We start from the raw sequence: 18,480 nt of genomic DNA, 5'->3' as shown, positions 1-18,480 counted from the left end.
AGCAGTAGCTATAAGGTTTATTATTTTCCTGCAAAGACACATCTGCCCATACATACCTCCCACCAGGAACACCAGGCGTGCTCCTTGCACCTGTAACGCACAGCGCCTGACCCCCCAGAAACATCCCTCTGGATTTAGCACAGTAACAGAAGACTGCACACTGATCTCTTCCCAGATCACCCTCATTTACCTTTTCTCTTAATTAAGGTAATGATGCCCAAGGGAAGGTCTGTGTTTCAAAACGTAAGCTCCAGCCTTAGCGCATCCCCACAGGAGAGCTAATCGGAGCATCTCCCCCGAGGCCACATCTCCCTCTCCTGTGCCCAGAGACGCCCCAAGTAACGGCTGCTCGGGAGCTCAGTCTAGGGCTTCCACTGCTGCTCCGAAGCCGTGAAAATCCAGCTCCAACTCCCGCATCTGCCAAACGTCCCACGTGTCAAAGGTACATCATTGATTTCCTCATCGGCTTGGCTCCCGACCTGTACAACGCAGGCAACAACAGCGCCCTTCATCCAGACCCCCGTGTCTTGTCTGCTAAAGCTGCAAGAGCTTTGCGACGGGACCGTCGTCTTCCCACGCGCTTCTGTGCAGGCCCGTCTTTCGTTAAGGTATCGGACACGGCAGTTACAGCAAGTAATGACCTGAATTCCCAAGGGAGAGAACGCCCAACCGGTGGGGCGCAGCACCGGCAGCCCTCCCATACGGCTCCTACGCCGACAGCCCATCTCCAGCCTGAAGCACGCACTAAGTACCGCAGCACAAAGCTAACCTGAGATAAAAAGCAACTCCACTTTGTTCGCAGCCCTAGCTTTCCATATACTAAACTATTTGGAGAAAGCTATCTTTTTACTACCTTCTCACCAACACTTCTACTGACAGCAAAGTTAGGAGGCTGAATTTCTAAACAAAGCTGAGTTTTTAAGTGCTCTGTCATCTACGCTCACCCTGAGCAGGACTAAGCTATCCAACAATAAACACACAAAAGTTCAGTCTTTCTTGTAATGCTACTTCAGCAAAAACCAAGCTTTCTCCCCTCCTCGAACAGTTACCATATGAATGTCCAAGCACGCCTTTTCACCCAAGCAACGAAATATATAAGATAAGCTTCAGTCTACACACTTCATCATTCCTGAACATGTAAAAATACACGTGCTATGACCTGCATCATTCCTGAACATGAAAAATACACATTGCTACGAATTGCACTCAACTAAATGAACAACGGCTTTCTCCAGCATCGTTGGCAATAATGATGTAATACTTTAAATGAGGAAATAAAAAGTAGAGGGATAGTCTAGGACACGGGCTGCCGCTGCTCCCTGGATCTCCCGCCGAGCGGCACTATGGCTGGGGGGCACGGGACAAGAGGCAAGCTCAGGTGCCTCAGCAGCACTCTCACCGTGATTTTAGCACTTGAGAAGCGGGCAGACGATCTGCTATCTCACTGAAACGAGAACAGGTTCACCGTCTCAGAAACACCAGTTTCACCAACTAGACAGCAATGCTTTGGGAAGCACAGCAAGGTGGAAGCAGCCGTTCAAGCAGGTTACTACCTGCTTCAGCAAAGTGCCGGGTGAATTACGAGATGCTCTGTTTAACGGGGACACTCTGACCTTGGAACGCACTAATGCACCCCGCTGCCTCCGACACACACCTACTTCAGGTTTACTCACAGCACTTACCATCGTTCTCGGAACACCTCCCTGGTGTACAGCACCCATGCAGCCATCGTTAGCTCCCACCAAGCTTTACCTCCCTTACTCTTTGCTTAAACATTCAGCTCAAACAGTGGGAAATAGTACAGCTGCAAAATAATAAATTAGTTTGTAAAACCATTTCATTTAGAATCCTCTTTCCTGCCATAGTTTCACAAATTACATGTCGATGAAACCGCTTTGAACAGTTCAAGTGTCCTGCATGCTGGTTTTAATTTCTTACTTCAATTTTTTCAAGTCAATTTTTAGTAAGTACTGGAAATGGTATAAAAATACCAAGAAACAATCCTGCTTGACGCTGAAAAAAATTGTAAATGTCAAACAAAAACCTAAACTGTTTTGAAATTTTAGACAGCCAAGCTTAAGAAGTTCTACTAAAATAATTAACAGTCATTATTGCTACAAGCAGATGGAACAAGCTTCAATAAAGTACCACCGCCTTACAGGGCTAAAGTTACCGTGACACAAATTCATCCGAATTAACTATTAGATCCTTAATCCTCCATACCATCTCCTATTTAATTTTGCACTCATTGGCACCATTTCTGGGCAGAGCCCAGTAAATGCATAAACCTTTGCAAAATCTGGGTCTACTTGGTTTTTTTTTTTTTTTTTCTGAAAACAGGAAAACAGTACTTTGAAGATTTCTACCATTTGCATTCAGATAATGAGGAAGAAGCATAATACAGCACAAGGCTTCCTGGAGCCACTACATTCTCTAAACAAACCGCACGTAAAGCGGGGTTTTGGTGCTCACATCCCTGACGAGACCCTGTTAGACCCCGCTGTACCGCGGACCAACGCCACAAAAAGGCGTTGGTAATAAAAGAGTGGTTTCATGAGGGATTCGGGAGGAGTTTCATAGACCTGATGGCAACGAACAGCGCGGACCTCAGGCAGGCAGCACCAGCCAGCTGCGGCAGTTTCCAGCATCCTGACATCGAGCAAGAGACATTCGGCGAGTTAAGTGCCACCCGCAGAAGCCCAAAACCGAACAGTACGCTCGAAGCAACAAAGCACCACCTAGAAAGATGCAAAGGGATGAGCAACAGCAACAAATATGAAAATCACGTGCACAATCATCAGGAAAATTTTCTTAGAGACAGCACTCTAAAGGAATAACCACAACAAGGCGGCATTACAGAAAGCCAGAGAAAATACCGTCAAAGTAACCGAGACTGACAGCAGAGAGATGGAGGAGTTTTAGCCTGTAACTTAGAGATGTTACACAAGTTTCAAGAGGTACAAGAACACGCTGGAGGACACATCAAAGAAACAACTGAAATTCAGAGAAAGAGTACAGTAACGCCAAGAGAATAAAATTGAAAAAGCAGAAGCAATACAGGATAGAGGAATGGTGCTCAGCTCCTAGCGGGAGACGTCATCTGGGTTTTGCCAATATTCAGCGCTGTCAGAGGAAGAAAGTAAATCACAAATAGCTCAGGATGGAACTGGGAAAGGAAAAGCAACCGCTGTGCATCCAACGAACTTCAGTTAGGGTTTTAAACAAGTTAGTTTGAACACGAGGTAAGAAAGCAAAGAGCATACCACAGGCTAAACTGCCCCGGCGAGAGGCAGCTGGGTACCGGTGCGTTAGTCTTCGCCTCTCCAGGTAAAGGGAAGATGGGATGATAAGTGAGGAAAAATGTCATGTTAAAAGCGTGATTTTTAAGAAAAAAGTGACTGAAACATGCCTTTTTTTCTCCCCAGAGGGGTAGGATTCAGAGGAAGTGAGGAGACCAAAGGGAAAAGTTGGGAGAAAAATAAGAATTAGCTTGGAAGAGAGGGAATCACTGAAATAAGCAGGTTAGAAAAGGAAAGATGAGATGAGAAACATCTGCAACTGCAGCAAGAGAAGCAGGAGCGAAGCCTGGACAGGCGCACGCTATGTTTTGTTACCATGCCCTTGGTATTTGCACACCAAAAGCACCCTAAGCTTACGTGATGTTTATAGCAAGGAAGCTTTAACGTTAACTTTCCTGGCCAGGACGGCGGGGCGGTACACAAGCCATCGGCAAGCCCTGCACCCTCTGCCATTCCAGTTACCTGATTGCTTGGAGTATTTTTTTCTCAACTTGAGATTATGCAAATCCTTGATTCAAACACAGAAGAAGCTGCTGGCAAATAAAAATAGAGTTCTTCCACTCGCTTTGACCAAAATAAGGGAAATCTAAAATTTACATGGAAAAGGGCAAAACTTCAGAAGTCTGCTGAATAGCCTAAAAAAATTAAAGAGCGCAGTTTATTTACTCCTTTCCCCCCCAAACTTAAAATATTTCACCGTAACTCCATAGAAAAAGATTAAGGTTTCATATTTGCTCCTATTTCAATATGTATGTCGTCTTTTCCATTTCAGGTCCTATTTCTGGAGGTCATTCTGCCTGTGACAGCCCTCCTGTCCAGCCATGCGAATCCACCCGCAAAACAGGCTTTTAAGAAACAACGTAAAACTAAAAGATATCGCAGCTTTCCCAGTTCTTGACAAGGCCGTTAGGAACGAAAGGAGGAAACGGCAGAAAGGAAGGAAAAGCAAATGACAGAGGATGGAAAAAGGGTTGTTTTGTTTTGGTGGTTTAAAAAAAAACAAACAACAACGCACTAAGCCTCTTCCTTAGGCACTCTTGTCTCATTAGCCTTTTCGGTCCTCTTTCTTCCCAAACTGTGATATTGAACGATTTCAGTACAAAAACAGTCTGAGGATGCTTCACTTAAACTCAGCAATAATCAGCCCCACGGCCAATAAACTCTTCACCCTCGTAGTTTATTTGCTGCTAAGCCTTGGCCTGCAGCCTTGGAATTTATTCTGCCTGCACTACAGCTATTTCCTTGTAAACAGGAAGCCCCCTCAAATTTGCATTACAGTAAACTCCTTGACTTCATTTAGTATCAGTCTTATCTCAGACAGATAAAACCATGCCTACAGGTGTACCAGGCTCCAGCAAAGAGACAAATTGAAAGGGGGGGGGGGGGGGGGTAAAGCCTTGGTAATATTTCTTGGGGAGATAACGGCAGCAGCACAGGATGCCGTCGCTGGGCAGTGGTCACCCACCAGAGATAAACTGACACCCAACACATTCCTGCGAGAAGAGCGTTGCAATAAGGCCGAGACATTTATTTTCAAGCGTGGATGTGATGATATTCCAGTGACCTTCCCGCTATCTGTCCCAGCGACGGCCAGGACGGCTGCTCACAGCCCGGCGTTACAAAGCTGCGCTCACGCTCCTCCGAGAGGCTGCTCTCACACAGACGCAGAAATTTAAAAAAAAAAAAAAAAAAAAAAAAGATTCGGAAAAATTGTTTGATTTCAAACTCATACAAGAGAGGACTTTGTGTGTTGTATTTTTTTTTACTGTTACTATATCAACCTGCATTCAACCAGCCGATTTATATAATTTTAAATGAATCACTTTGACAGTGATACAGAATGTTTAAGTATAGCCAACACACCATGCCTGTTTTAATGAGAGGGATCAAAAAAAAACCCAACCAGAAACCAGCACGAAGACATCTGACACCAGAATAACGGTCACAATTTCCTACTGCATGAGGAAATCCCTGCTTTCAGTTAGAAGCTGAGAAGTTCAGTCATTTCAAGCAACCTAGAGCCGTTTGTGGTCCCAGGCTTAGGTAAGCCTCTGTTCTCATTTATGTCCACGCTTCCTCTCATTCATCTGCTGAGCTGTCTTACACATCCCCTGTCCCACGGCACCCCGGCACCGCTTATAGCTGCAAACCTCTCCCTCGCTTCGGGCTCCTCACCCTCTTCAGAGCATGACAGTCCGGGGGGGGGAGGGCAAACAATCTTTTTCCTTTAATATTTCATGTAATCTGCAAACAGGTTCTTCCACATGCAGCTCTAGGAGCGAGGCATTTCAGCCACCTAACCCTTCACCTTTCCTCCTGCTCTGCAAAACTTCCTCTTGCACCTGGCTGCCGTTTCCCACCCTGCGGAGCCGAACGCAGGTGAACCATCCCTCCGAGCCCAGGGAAAGCACCAAACATCGACAAAATGCAAATCCTGGCAAAGGAGAGCAGCACACCGCAGGTTCTTCAGGCCTCGTGCTGCGCTACCAGCCTGCGCCGCGCTTTGCACGAGGGGATGTCGGTCCAGGCAGCAGCGTTCGAGCCTCCCCACGAGCACCAAGGGTGCTGCTGTTTCTCACGGCGTTGGAGGCACTCCTCCCCTGCGCACCCTCCGCACCCCCCCTTTCACCTCCCCGAGGGGTCGCGTCCCTGTCGCACACAGGGAGCAGCGCCGCTGCACATCACTGACGCTGAGACGTAACCAAACCACTGATAAATGTAAAGCTACCAGCACCCCCAGTAAAGCACACTGTACCTCAGGTTAACGGTGCAGGCTTAATTTTACGGATATTATTTTTATAAGCATTTACACGTACCAGGAGAAAAAACAGGCACCTTCATCTGTCCAGCAAACCATCCTCAACTGGACCTTAAAAACGACTGCCAAACTTCCTTATCTGAGGCTTCACCGCCTCTGCAAGGGGATCAACGCGCGCTGGGCACCCCCTGCCCCTCGCCTCCCCCTGCTCTGCAGCCTCACTGCGCTACCCAGAATTCAAGCACAGAGGCAGAAAGCCGAGCGAACAAGTGAGAAGCGGGCTTCAGCCATCGCTCGCTCGCGGCAGCCAGCTAGGCTAGGCCACCAGCAGGCTTCCAAACTGCCTACACGTTTTGCAGGCAATTTTGCTTTACGTCTTTTCTGTTGCAGTATTCTGTTTGCTGGTTAAATCTTTGTTTTAAATACGTATACACGGAGCAGTGAAAGAGAGGGAAAGCTTACTTTCAATTTCAGCAATAAATAAGTAAGCGATGCTCAGGTGATTTTGTAACACACGCATAACCAAGGACTCTCATTCAGAAGTAAAGCTGCTTTTACCACCAAACCCCAAGAAAATGACTTCAGCCCTGTCAAGGCACCCGTCCGCTCACCCGGTGAGACCTATGGAAGCCCACAGCCGTGGAGCGGGTGGCGAGACCGAGACCTGCGCTAGTTCATTGCCGTACACCACCTCTGCTCCGTGAGCCGCCTGCTAAGAGCGACCTCTCGCCCAGGTCTGTCCTCCCTCCCCGCATCTCCCTGCTCCGTTGTCAAACCTCATGAAGCATCACCACAAAAAAAAAAATAATAATAAAAAAATAGCTCTGCAGAATAAGACAGTGAGAATGATTCGCTTTGGGTTTACCATTTTATTTAGCTCACCAGGTCAAGAATTTCTCACCCGCTGGATGAAGCATCAAGTTTAGCACCAAATAAACACCCGAACCGTGGGGTGGTTTTTTCCTCCCGGGAGAAGCGGGCTTCTCCACACCTTTACCTACCGAGAAACGCCTGCAGAAGTTGTTTCAAATAAACGCGTCCAACCCGACCACGCCACCGGCTCCGGCCGCAAACCCGGGCGCTGCGCCGCCAACCCGCCCCGAGCCGCCGCACCGGCCGGAGGCCGCGGGGTGCCCGGGCAGGGCGGGAGGGCCGCCGCCACCAGACCGTTATGTTCGGCACCGCGGTGCCGGCGCGGAGAGGGGGGGGGGGACAGGGAGCGGGGAGGCCGCCGGGCAGGGGGCCGGGGCCGGGCAGGGGCTCCCGGGGCCCCGCGGGCCCGGGGCGAGCGGTACCTGGGCTCGGGCAGGGTGATCTTCTTGCTGGCCCTGGCCGCCGGGGTGCTCTTGCTCTTCTCCATCGCCATCAGGTAGCTGACATCGGCCAGCACCGCCTCCAGGTCCGCCATGTTCCCGCTCCCGCCGCCGGGCTGCAGATGGAGGCTCCGCCGGGGGCAGCCGCCCCCGAGGCGGGGGGGGTGGTGGTGGTGTTGGCGGCGGGCGGGCGGGCGAGGCGGACGGCGGCGGCAGCGGCGGCTCCCCCTCCGCCGGTGCCGCCGAGCGCCTCCCGGGTGCGCGTGTGCGTGTGTGAGAGCGCGGGGGGGGGCAGCGGCCGCCTCCCCGCCCTCAGCGCCCGGGGCTCGCCGCCGGCCCTGCGCGCCCTCAGCCCGCGGCCGCCGCGGCGGGCGGGCGGGAAAACCGCCCCCGGCCGTGCGCCGCCCCCGCCGGGCCGGGCCGGGCCGGGCCGCAGCGCCCCCCGCCCGCGCAGCTCCTCAGCGCCCGTCAGCCCCCGCCGGGCCCATGGCGGCGGCGCAGCCCGGCGCGGCCCCCGCGGCTGGCAGCCTACGCGGCCCCCGCGGCGCCGGGCGGGCAGGTCCGAGTGCGCCCGCGGGGCTCGGCGGCCATGGGCGGGCGGCGCGGCCGCAGGGGCTGCCCGGCGGCGTTAGGGGCTGCGGCGCGGCGGCGCCTGCAAAAATCCGGACCTGGATTCCGCGACGGCTGCCGAAGCGTGGGGACCTGCCGGGGACCCCCGCCGGGAGCCTGGGGAGGGGGCGTCCGCCGCCGGGGTCCGCACGGCCCCTCGGGGCTCCCGTGTCCCGGCCGCATCGGCCCCCCCCGCCGCAGCTGAGCCGCTGGCCCCGGGGAAGCGGGGGGAGGCCGGGGGCGGCTGCCGGGGGCGGGGGGCAGAGAGCAAAGCCCCTGGCCCTGTGGGGTTACAGGACTTAAGCAACCGAGGAGGCAGGCGCGGGGGCCTCGGTGTTTATTGCTCTCACGGTTTGGGGGTGCGGGTGCTCCCCGGGACGCCCGGGCATCAGTCAGCCCCGCTGGCACAGGGAACCCAAAAGCCGGAGCTGCACCCCGGAGCGCGATGGCCTGGCCGTGCGGCAGCCTCGGCCCCGAGTCGGTCGCATATTTTTAAAATTAATTTCCTCATAGTTTATTGAAACATGATGTGTGTAAGAAAAATGGAATACAAATAAATGCATCTGCTTGAAACTGCTCGTTGAAATTCTTGTGCTGGCAAGTAACGGTGCAATACCAGGCTGCGCACGGAAAGCCGAGGCTGGCCGCGCCACTCTGCCGTCTGGGGCACCCAGGGGCTCCGGGCAGAGCTCCTCGCTCGCGTTCCTGGTTAAAGATGTAGTAGTAGCTCTGCTGCAGCCAAGCAGATATGCAGATTTCAATTGCTTTCTTTTCTGAATTTCATCAAATATGTCATAAATAATTGACTCAATGAAAGGCTAAGTCAATGACAAGTCTGAAGTTTAAAACTCGGCTTGTTTTGAGCTCTTTTCAAGTGCCGCCACTCCTCCTTCCTACATCTTTATGAAAGTTAATGATCTGATTAAAGCTAGGTAGGGTATACAGCTGGGAGGATTTCAGCGTGCGGCTCATTATGAACTGTCTGAGAACCCACTTTTTGTTGAAAATGTTAATTTAAACCAACACTTTTCACCAGAACGGATCCGTTGGGGAAGGTTTCTCCTCTGCCGGTGAAGTTCCGGATCGCCACAGCAGAGCTGAGGCTCGCGGTGTAGAAGCGAGCGGCGGAAGGGAGCAGAGGAGGACCTGGGGCACGTCCCCCTTGGAAGCTCACTGTACAGTTTCCCACCAGCCCTGTCTGAAGTTTTCACTGAGCTACGAGAAGGAAAGGGGTATTTTTATTTTCACAGATCCGCCGGGATGGCAGCGAACGCTGGGTCTGGCTTGCGGGCCGTGCCGCGGTTCCCGTGACTCCTCCAACTCGCTCCGGACCCAGGGCTCCTGCCCCAAAGCCTAGGTCGGTGCCTCTGCACGGGCTCTCCCTCTGCAGGGGTCGTGCTGGGAGCGGCATCGCCCCCGGGTGCGGTGATCGGGGATGCTTTCAGTGGTACGTCTCCCCCAGCCTGGCACGGCGTGCTTGCCTTACCACGTCCCCAGCCCGGTTACGCCGGCATTTTGCTGGCTCTCCCATGGGGACGGCGCAGTTGCAGCTCCTGCAGCCCCTCTGTCCTTCGCCACTCACAGATATTTCCATGGAGAGAACTGGTTTTCATTTCCTGAAACGTGGATGTGCAAAAGAAGCAACAGCCCTGCAGGGAGGTTGTCGTTGTTGCTAAACACCACCATCACGATGCAACCGCACCGGGGGAGGAGAAAGCAAACAGAAACCCATTACTGCCCGCCTGGCCCTGCCTCGCCGAAGAAGGCCCTTTTGTTTTCTAGAATATTTAAATGACTTTACGGTGATGATGATAGAAATAATGGCCACGAAAATACCACTTAGGATTCATAATGCTCTCCTTTTTATTCCTATCCCATGTTTTTGCCATTATCATCTGGATATTATTGTAATGAACGCTTCAAAGTCATTCTTGACGATTTTGAGGAAGTCATGTTTGGTGATGGCTAATACAGAAACCCAGTAAAGAAACTTGTTCTTTTCTCTTTGCCTTTGTGTTTCCATTGGTGCTAGCTGGCGTGGCGGCAGCAGCTGGAACCAAACCAGCGGTGGGGTCAAGGAAAAGCTGTCCTCCTCCCCGTTTTTGCAGTATTTGTGGTGCAGTCAGAGGCGGTGGCGTGACCCCGTAGCCGCCCCTGTGCTGGTGGTCGCGGTGCTGCGGAGCTCCGACTTCCCTTCTCCCACCCAGCCGGAGCTGCGCTGCTCCAGCGCGGGGCAGGGGAGGTGGTTTGAGTCGTTCTGCTCCAGCAGCGTGTGAACCTCACACATTTTGCAGTTTTATATTCGGAGCTTTTGCGGGTCACTTGAATGGGTGGGGTTTTAATGATGGACTGGAAGCAAAACTGGTTCTTTTCCTGAAGCTGAAGAGAGCAGAACAGGCAGTGCTGGCATCCATTGCGGGCAAGTGCAGTTCCCCGAGCGCAAGCCTGCAGCTTTCCGAGCGTTTCTCTGTACCCCGGGTTTGTGCTTGTGCGCGCTGCACGGATGGCTTTTGTCTGTGTGCGTATGCCCCAAGGTAAAGGAAACCCCGAGTTAATCGATGCCGGGGTTGGCAGAGGTCAGAATACGGTACACTCACGCACGCTCTGAATGCGTTTAAGTATCTCCTGACATTTCTGTGAATGCTGATTGATGCTGTTCGATCAATTTAAACGTGTCTCGAGGCCTGGCTGGGCTTGAGCGCAGGGTTTCGCCCGCATCCCTTGCGGAGCCGAGAAACCCTGCCTCCTCTCTGGTGTTCCCTCCTTCTGAGGAGTGAGTTTCTCCTACCATCTGTGTAAGATTTAAATGTTTAATTTTGCACCACTCTGCTTCACAGGATGACAGATGATATTACAGAGAGTAACGAGTCTCAAGTAGCAGTATTAGTGCGCCCTGTGCTAACACCATCCCATCGCGACGGTGGTGCAAAGTGGTACCCAGAGCGGAGGCTTCTTCGTCCTGCTGCCCTCCAACCTGCGGCAAACCTGATAACAAATGAGATCTCCGCTGCTACGCGTGGCTAACGCTAACAATATACCTTTTGAAGGGAACGTTCACATACAAGATCATTAAATGCTATTTTTTTAAATATTTCTAATACATTACCAGAAACGCACATAGTTTTGAGATAAAGAGCATTAAGCAGTGTTTACCGCAGTTCCCTCCACGGGTTGCTGCTGCCTACAGAGAGAGCAAGCCAACGGCCAGAAATCCGCTGCGTTCCTTGCTCCTCCTCAGCAGCGCTGGCAGAGGATAATATATTTATTGGTGATGGATCCCGACAGGCTCCGACTCTCCGTGGCTTGCTTGTGTAATAGCCAAGCAGAGAGGTTACGTTTTGCTGCTTCCTTGGCTGAAAGGGAGAGGGCAGAAGTCCCTTCCCCACACCGCCTCCACCGAGCTCCTCTCGCCAAAGTGGTTTAAATCAGCTCCTGACCGCAGGGTTACCTGGAGGTAAAGCACAGGAGCAGCAGCTCCTGCTTAATGAGGTTGTGTGAGGATTCATTAGTAAGCAGCAGTAACGTGCCCAGAGGACAGTAAGAGCTAAATAAATGCAAACTTTCTTAGTAAAAATTAGGCAGCGTAAGCCCTCCTCAGTCTGCTGCACCTTCCTGATCTTACCCTGCAGCAGAGACAAGAAGGTGCAGAGAGTCACCGCTCCCGTGCTCGGCCGTGCGGGACACAGCAGAGAGGGACGATTTTAGCCCGGCGTCCCTCCGAAACAGCCTGACGCTGTCCCCTTTGCCTCTCGGGCTTCTCGGATTTGCTGGGTTCCGGGGTGGCTTTGGCTCCTCTCCCCACCGCCCGGCACGGAGCAGGGCAGGAGGCACGTCCAGGCCAAGCACACGGGCATTCCTCTGCAGCATCCGCACCGACTGAAGTTGCATCCCATCTCCTTAATGCTACGCTAATTAGCAGTGAGAGGCAATATGGAAAACAAATAGAGTAATTAATGGCCATTGCTGCTGCTGCCTTTATTCACTGACTATTCCAGAAGGAGCAATTTTGCAGAAGACAGCCTCTGCCTTCGCAGTGCCGTTGCATTAGGCACCCTGAATCTCAGGAGAGGAACGAGCGCTGCGGCTCTGGCCTCCTGGAGAAGCACGATGGCTCCTCTGCATCTCTGCAAGTTCATCCAGCTTTTTCCTGAATGCTCTTAACGGAGGTGCTTCAGCCACCTCTGACAGGTAAAGCACTCAATGTAGTTTATCATCGTCACAGTCCTTTTTGTAACTAGCCGACATGATGACGAGGCTGAGTTTTAATTAGGAAACAAATGGCAATTAAATTCTCAACAATGTTATTCGCTATCAAACATTTGGACCTGAATAGTCTGACTAGTAATAATAATGTTCTCTGGGGACAGAGATAAGACCAGAGTTAACGTCATGCAATGTCTTAAGTCTTGCATGAGAAAACACAGGCATGAGAGGTAAGGGCCCTTCGGTTTGCAATTGCATCACACCATTTCTGTCACCACTGTAATATAAATATCTTTCAGACGTTTTCCTCTCCACGTTTTCTTAAACTGACACGCCACATAAAAGCGTCCCGTTTGCTGTCTCCCTCCTTCCTCAGCCCATGCCTCGCCAGGCTGCCGGTCCCTCATCCGAGGCTGCTGTTTCCCCCCCGGCTGCCCAGGAGCTGTGCAGATGTGCCCCAGGTGTGCTCACGGAGTCTCCTGCGATCACCCCGGCTGCTTTTTAAACTTCAAAACGGTCCCGCGGGGGCCATTCAGAAGAGCCTCATAGTCTGTCGCAGGGGCAGGAGGTCGAGGAGGCTGCGCCGGGGTGGCAGGAAATCTCGTCCTCGGCTCTGTGCGGTGGCCGTGCCTGGCTGCACTCCTGGCTTGGCTTAATGCTCCAGGAGGAAATATGTGTTCCTTTGGAATTGACTGAAATGATTTTAGCAGTAGTTTTTATCAAAATAAATTGTGAAGAAATAACGAATCTAATTCAGATGATGGCAACATCAGAATGCATTCTTCTGGCCCCTTGCTAATTCGATTGCCAACAACACAGGACATTCTCCGGTACAGATCATCTCATAAAAACTGGGGCCCAAATCCTGGGCAGATGTTGATTTATGTGGCTACATTGGCTTTGGTGGGCCAGTCCTGATGGCACCCCAGACATCTGGCCCTCGCTGAACCTCCCGCCGCTCTGGTTTAACCGGGCTCACTCCCCCAGGGCGAGGAGCACCCTGCGGCAGGAGCTGATGGCTTACGATGGATTTACTGCGGGCATGACCCAACTCACCTCAGCATCTGTGGGAGCCTCCAGCCGGACTTCCGTGGGCTTGCCAAACAGCCCGGGTGTTCAAATGAGCAACGCAGGGACCCGAGCTCCAGCCCAGAGGGCTATTGATTCTAGCAAGCAGATTCTGTGCAACACTGGACTGGAAAGACAAGCACGTCGTGCTTGCCCAAATTATGAAGTGAGGCTGCAGGAAGAAAAAAGTACCTTCTGAAACGGCAGCGCCTGTCCCTGGTGCTGCCAAGCAGAGCGTGTACCCCTCTGAGCATCCAGCACGGCACATATCCTGCTGGGCGTTCAGGAGTGCACTTGCTCCAAGACAGAGCTGGACGCCAGCGACGACCACTCCGATTTGTTTTCTGCCCATTCAGCGGGGAATAAAAAGAAGCCAGAAAGGATCCTCTGCAAATTCCTTTTTTTCTCCCCAGAAGAATGGTCCGTGTACATCAGCACTAATTCCAGCGATAACCCTCTTCCGTAACAGGCTAACAGCTACTCATGTCATGTACTGTCCGGGCTGCAAGAACATATTCTACTCTACATCTGTCATAAGTGGAGATCCTGGCTTTTGAACCGGAATAGGACAACTCTGTGAAGTGCTACAGTTCAGCTCCTGCTGGCGCACAACCCAGATGCTTTTTTCCTAGCAGTGCGTTCGTAGCACGTTTGCGTTCTACACTCCCAGCCTGCACAGTCTCAGTGAGCTGGTCCCTTTACTGGGCTGACACCCTGGCAGTATTGCTCTCTTTAATCGCCATTAATGGTCGTTAATAGCAACAGCAAACATCTATTTTGTGCCTGAGTCCGAATGCCCCACTGCAGACGAGCTGCTGCACTGATGGGTTATGTACCGGCGTCTATCACAAGCTGGGCAGGCTCCTCATGTGCCTGGAACCCTACAAATCCTTTAACATGCTATGGATGGCGGGCAAAGTCGTAAGGCAACCCAAAACCAAGAGGCATCCCAGTCAGTTCCACCCTCGCTCCAGTCTCTCCCAGTTTGATAGAAGCCGGCTGAAACCCTGCCTGCTCTTCGCGTGAGCTACCAGGAGCTGAAAGCCTCTGAGGGACACCTTTCCCGTTGGTTCTGGGATTGCTCTCCGAAGGAAGAATTTTACTTTGGGGGTTACTCACAGAAACGGTGTTTTCAGGTCTGCTCGTACAGAAGACACCGCTCTTCTGGGTCGTTGGGTGTTGAGCCCTTCGTCTGGATGTTTGGCTAACCAGGCAATCAGACAAATCACCTAAACCTTGTGTTAACTGTTGAAACCTGGAACAATTAACTTGACAAAGTTAATCTGCAAGTCCAAAGTTATGTACACGAGTGATTTCTTCCTTTTGGGTAATAAAAATATTCCAGCGTCAGCTAGTGGGCAACTCAGGGCTGGTGAGAAGTAAGAGACACGAGTTGGGTTTTCAGCCATCTTTTACTCTACACGGTGATTTAAAAATGAACTTTCAGAAAGGATAAATAAATCGTCATGTGACGCAGGAATTCCTGCATTATTAAGATATTTTGAAAAATGGCTGAATACGATGCGATCAAATTTAAGCAGTTCAAACTCACAAAGAGGCATTTTAAAAAAAAAAAGGCACGCTCTTCAGATAAGCACACTGTTCCCTCCTCTGGAGTGACTCTGGATTTTTAAGACAGTCTCTACTATTTATTTCCCTTCACTCCCTTTCAGTGAAGGGATGGAAACGGACACGAGTGGAAACGCTGAATGTTGTGAAGAAAATACAGAGTTTTTAAACACTCAGAAAAACGGACAGCACGTGCCCACTCACAGACGCTGACGTTTCCCGCAGACCACGGGCTGGACGGGAAGGGTTTCTCAGGCTCGGGTGTGAGTCGGTAGCGAAACGGCCCGGAGAGAAACGGGGCTTCAGTTCCCTGCCCGCCTCTGCCCCAACTCGGCCCCGGAGCTGGGCGCGATTTCCCAGTGCTCCCACAGGGATCTCCTTTGCTGGGCGATGAAACCAGCCCTTCCTCTGCCCTACTAATGACACGGACCGGCTCCAACAAGACGCAGAGAAAAGCCAAAACAGCAGGCACAGCTGGGCAGCTACTCACGTGCCGTGGATCCCGCTTGGGGGGCGTGGGGGTAACTTCAACACGTTTTGGTTTTGTCCTCCAGCTGAATGGGAAAAGCCCAGCCTAAGGGATGGGAAAGCTGGCTCTTGCTCATCTCCAAGAAGCGGGGCGCTCTGCTTTCCCCAGGACGTGATGCTGGTGGGGAGGCCGGTCGGCATAAACCTGTCATGGAAAGGGCATGCTGCGATGGGGACCGAGGACCCCAGGGGTTCCCAGGGGCCGGTGGCCTGACCCAAAGCACGGTGCTCCCTGTGCTGGACTGTCCGCAGCGGGAGATCACCCTTGTTTGCTTACATTGAGAACCAGAGGTCATCTGAGTGGCCTTATGGGCTGAGCCAAATCATTTACTGGGAAGAATGGTTGTTGAAGACAATTTATTTATTTACTTATACCTGTAAATGGAGAGTTAACAGGGACATGTGTGTGCTGAAAGAGACACACACACACCCCCCCCCCCCCGAGGCCACCCACAGAGGCCAAATGTAAAAACCATCTTAGCACCTGACTGACCGTTATTAGCTCCACAGGCACGGCAAAAAAATAAAGCCTTTCCTTGAAAACATGAGTGCCAGACAACCCTCCCTCCTGGCTGTGACACGCACCCGCTGCTGTGAAAGCCGCCGGTCCCTTCCCATGGGCTGCAGCTTTGCTCTTCTCTACAGCCCCCAGCACGATGCTCTCGCGCCGCCGCCGGAGCTGGCTGTGACCTCTTTGCAGTACGCACAGGGTGTTACTAAAACCGAGCGTGGTGATGAAACAGCTTTCCTCCCCACCATGCACACATCTGAAAAAAGAAGCATGCCTCTGACCTGGCCAGCGCAAGCTCAACAAGCGCAGGAGCAGCATCCCCCGTGCGGAGCGGCTGCTGGATGAGCCGGGGCTGCAGAGCCGGCACCACCGTGCCAAAACCAGCCCAGCCCGGGGTAACCAGCTGAGGCACGGGAAGGACGCTGGTGGCACTGAAACCCCCACTGATACTGCTGCAGGAGGGCAGACCCAGGGATCTGGACTAATCCCCAGCCCTAATTCTGCTCCTTAGGCAGCATCGCCTGGTGCTGTTTGCGCCCACCCTGTGTTCCTCTGCAGGGGGGGCTGCCCTGCACGAATTGTCACGGGGCAGGAGGGGACCAAGGAGACGTTCAAGCCATGTTTACACCTAAATCTCCACCCTTGATGGTCCTTCCAGCTCGATCACGATACGGACAGAGCATCTTGCTCAGACCTTGCTGGAGAGGCTCCTCGCAGCCCTGTCCAGGGGGTCAGCAGTGCCAGGAGAGGTGGGGCAGTGACCCCCACAGACCCCCACCATCCTGGGGTGGCAGGGGACCCCCCCCCGGGTTCCTCCACTCGTGCCTGCCTTTGCCTGGCTCAGAACTGATGGAGCTTCGAGAATTCCCTGATTTAAAAACAACAGAGTATGTTGTTATAAAGTAAACGAACCCAATGAGGACTGTAACAGCAAATGTCTTACAGCCCCAAAAAGAGCCCCCCTCCCGCGCTGTACGGGAGAGCTAATATCAGCTGCCATTAAAGAAGCATTTTTCCCTGTACAGAGTGATTAGACAAACAGATGTCAAGAGGGAACCATTGAGCATTCACTGCTCCACGGTCTGGCTTGAATGTAACTTGATAAAGGGGAAAAAAAAAAATCAATAATTGACTAATTTAGCTATAAATTTTGAGGGATAGAAGGAGAAAAACCGACAACCGCGCAGATACTGAAATGGCACAAGTTAATTCAGATTCTGTCACAACATCTTATGGAAGGTAAATCATGTAGCGCTGAAAATAAAAGCCCTCATCTCCAGGGCGGTTGTGCTGCCCGTTGCAGGAGTATATCAGAAGGACACAATTAACTCTGGCAGGCAGTGGGAGGGCTGGGGGCTCGCGGCACCCCGGGGCGATGCCGAATGCAGCAGGCGCGGTGGGAGCAGGTCGGCTGCCGGGGGGGGTGCGGGGCCCCAGCGCCGCTTCTCTGAAATTCCCCCAGAGTGCCAGCGAGGCTGCCTGCGACGAGCCAGCCAAGCCAGCCTGCTAGAAAACCTGTAAAATATGCTCCTTGGAAACAATTCTAGTTATGTGGGAAATGCTTTCTAGTTATTTCTCTTCCCTGGCTTTTTGTACTCTATTTGCACGCAAATTGGCATTTGCTGCCCTGGCTGATCATTCACCCGAATCCAATATCACACGTCTGGTCTCTGAGCTGGCCCTGAGCACCTGATGTCACCGCAGACGACAGCAGCGTCAGCTGGAGGGTGCACGGTGGTGGAAGCCAAAGTCATGATCCCCAGTGGCCAAGCCACCCCCGAGCCGGCGCATCCCCGGTGCTGGGCAAACGCGGGGCGGCTGTGCCGCGCTCTGACACCAGAAGCTACGCGGCACCGAGAGCCAGGCACCGGCATCTCGCCGGGGTGCCAGCACACGTGCCTCCAGCAGCGCTGCGGTCAGGGTGTCCCCTTCTTTCCTCCAGCCTGGCAGCTCGGGCTCGGTCTGGGCAGAGCAGAGCCGAGGCGTGCGGCTCAGCACCCCCCCAGCACGTGCAGCCCCCGGCGCAGCCGCTGCCCTTGCTGCTCGTCCGCTGACGCCTTGCTGGAGGCAGGAGCCTTCTGGCCAGCGGGAAGGGATGCCTTCTGCCTGCAGCACCGGCCATCCTGCCCACAGACTAAGGAGGTGTGAAAGGAGGCTCATCTCCATCGGCAGCGGAGGGAGGAAGCAAGGCACCGGGGAAAAGCCGGGCTGCCCCGGCCTCCTGCTCCTCGCCGCCTGTGTCCCAGCCCTCCTTTCCCCTTACCTGGGCCTTGTGTCTAAAACCTACCTGGGGAAAGTCCTCCCTCTGAGGCTGCTCAGGAAACCAGAAGGGAAATCACGCCGTTCTGCCTGAGCCAGCCATTACACTGTTAATTTTTCTACTTGGCTGCATCGCACTCTATTTCAGTGAGAGAAAACAACTCTCTCTGCAAAACAGAACCAACCTGGTGCTTTCCACATCCCGTGACGCCACAGTGGTGCCGCGGGCTGCTCCTCCGCCTCGGCCGCCCTGCTCCAGGGCACCCCAGGTGCTGCGGGTCGAGCCCTGGCGCAGGCAAACCCTGCCAGAAACACGGGGCGAAGCGGCAGGAATTCGCTGCCAGCTTGGGAGCAAAATGGCAC

General features: G+C 53.0%; 1 protein-coding gene across 3 annotated transcripts in view; it reads right to left on the bottom strand.

The window, feature by feature from the left end:
* GRK3 (G protein-coupled receptor kinase 3) overlaps positions 1 to 7,841 on the bottom strand; it is a 73,418-nt gene extending 65,577 nt beyond the window's left edge. For 2 of the 3 annotated variants that reach the window (XM_054844245.1, XM_054844248.1), the window contains exon 1: positions 7,353 to 7,841. In XM_054844245.1, the coding sequence (XP_054700220.1) occupies positions 7,353 to 7,465 (113 nt within the window). In that variant the 5' untranslated portion in view covers positions 7,466 to 7,841. The remainder of the gene's footprint in view (positions 1 to 7,352) is intronic. The other variant, XM_054844246.1, reaches the window with a different exon arrangement.
* Positions 7,842 to 18,480: the final 10,639 nt, after the last annotated feature.

The sequence above is a fragment of the Grus americana genome, chromosome 16 (assembly GCF_028858705.1).
Source record: "Grus americana isolate bGruAme1 chromosome 16, bGruAme1.mat, whole genome shotgun sequence".
Lineage (NCBI taxonomy): Eukaryota > Metazoa > Chordata > Aves > Gruiformes > Gruidae > Grus > Grus americana.
This window is presented reverse-complemented; position numbering and strand designations above follow the sequence as displayed.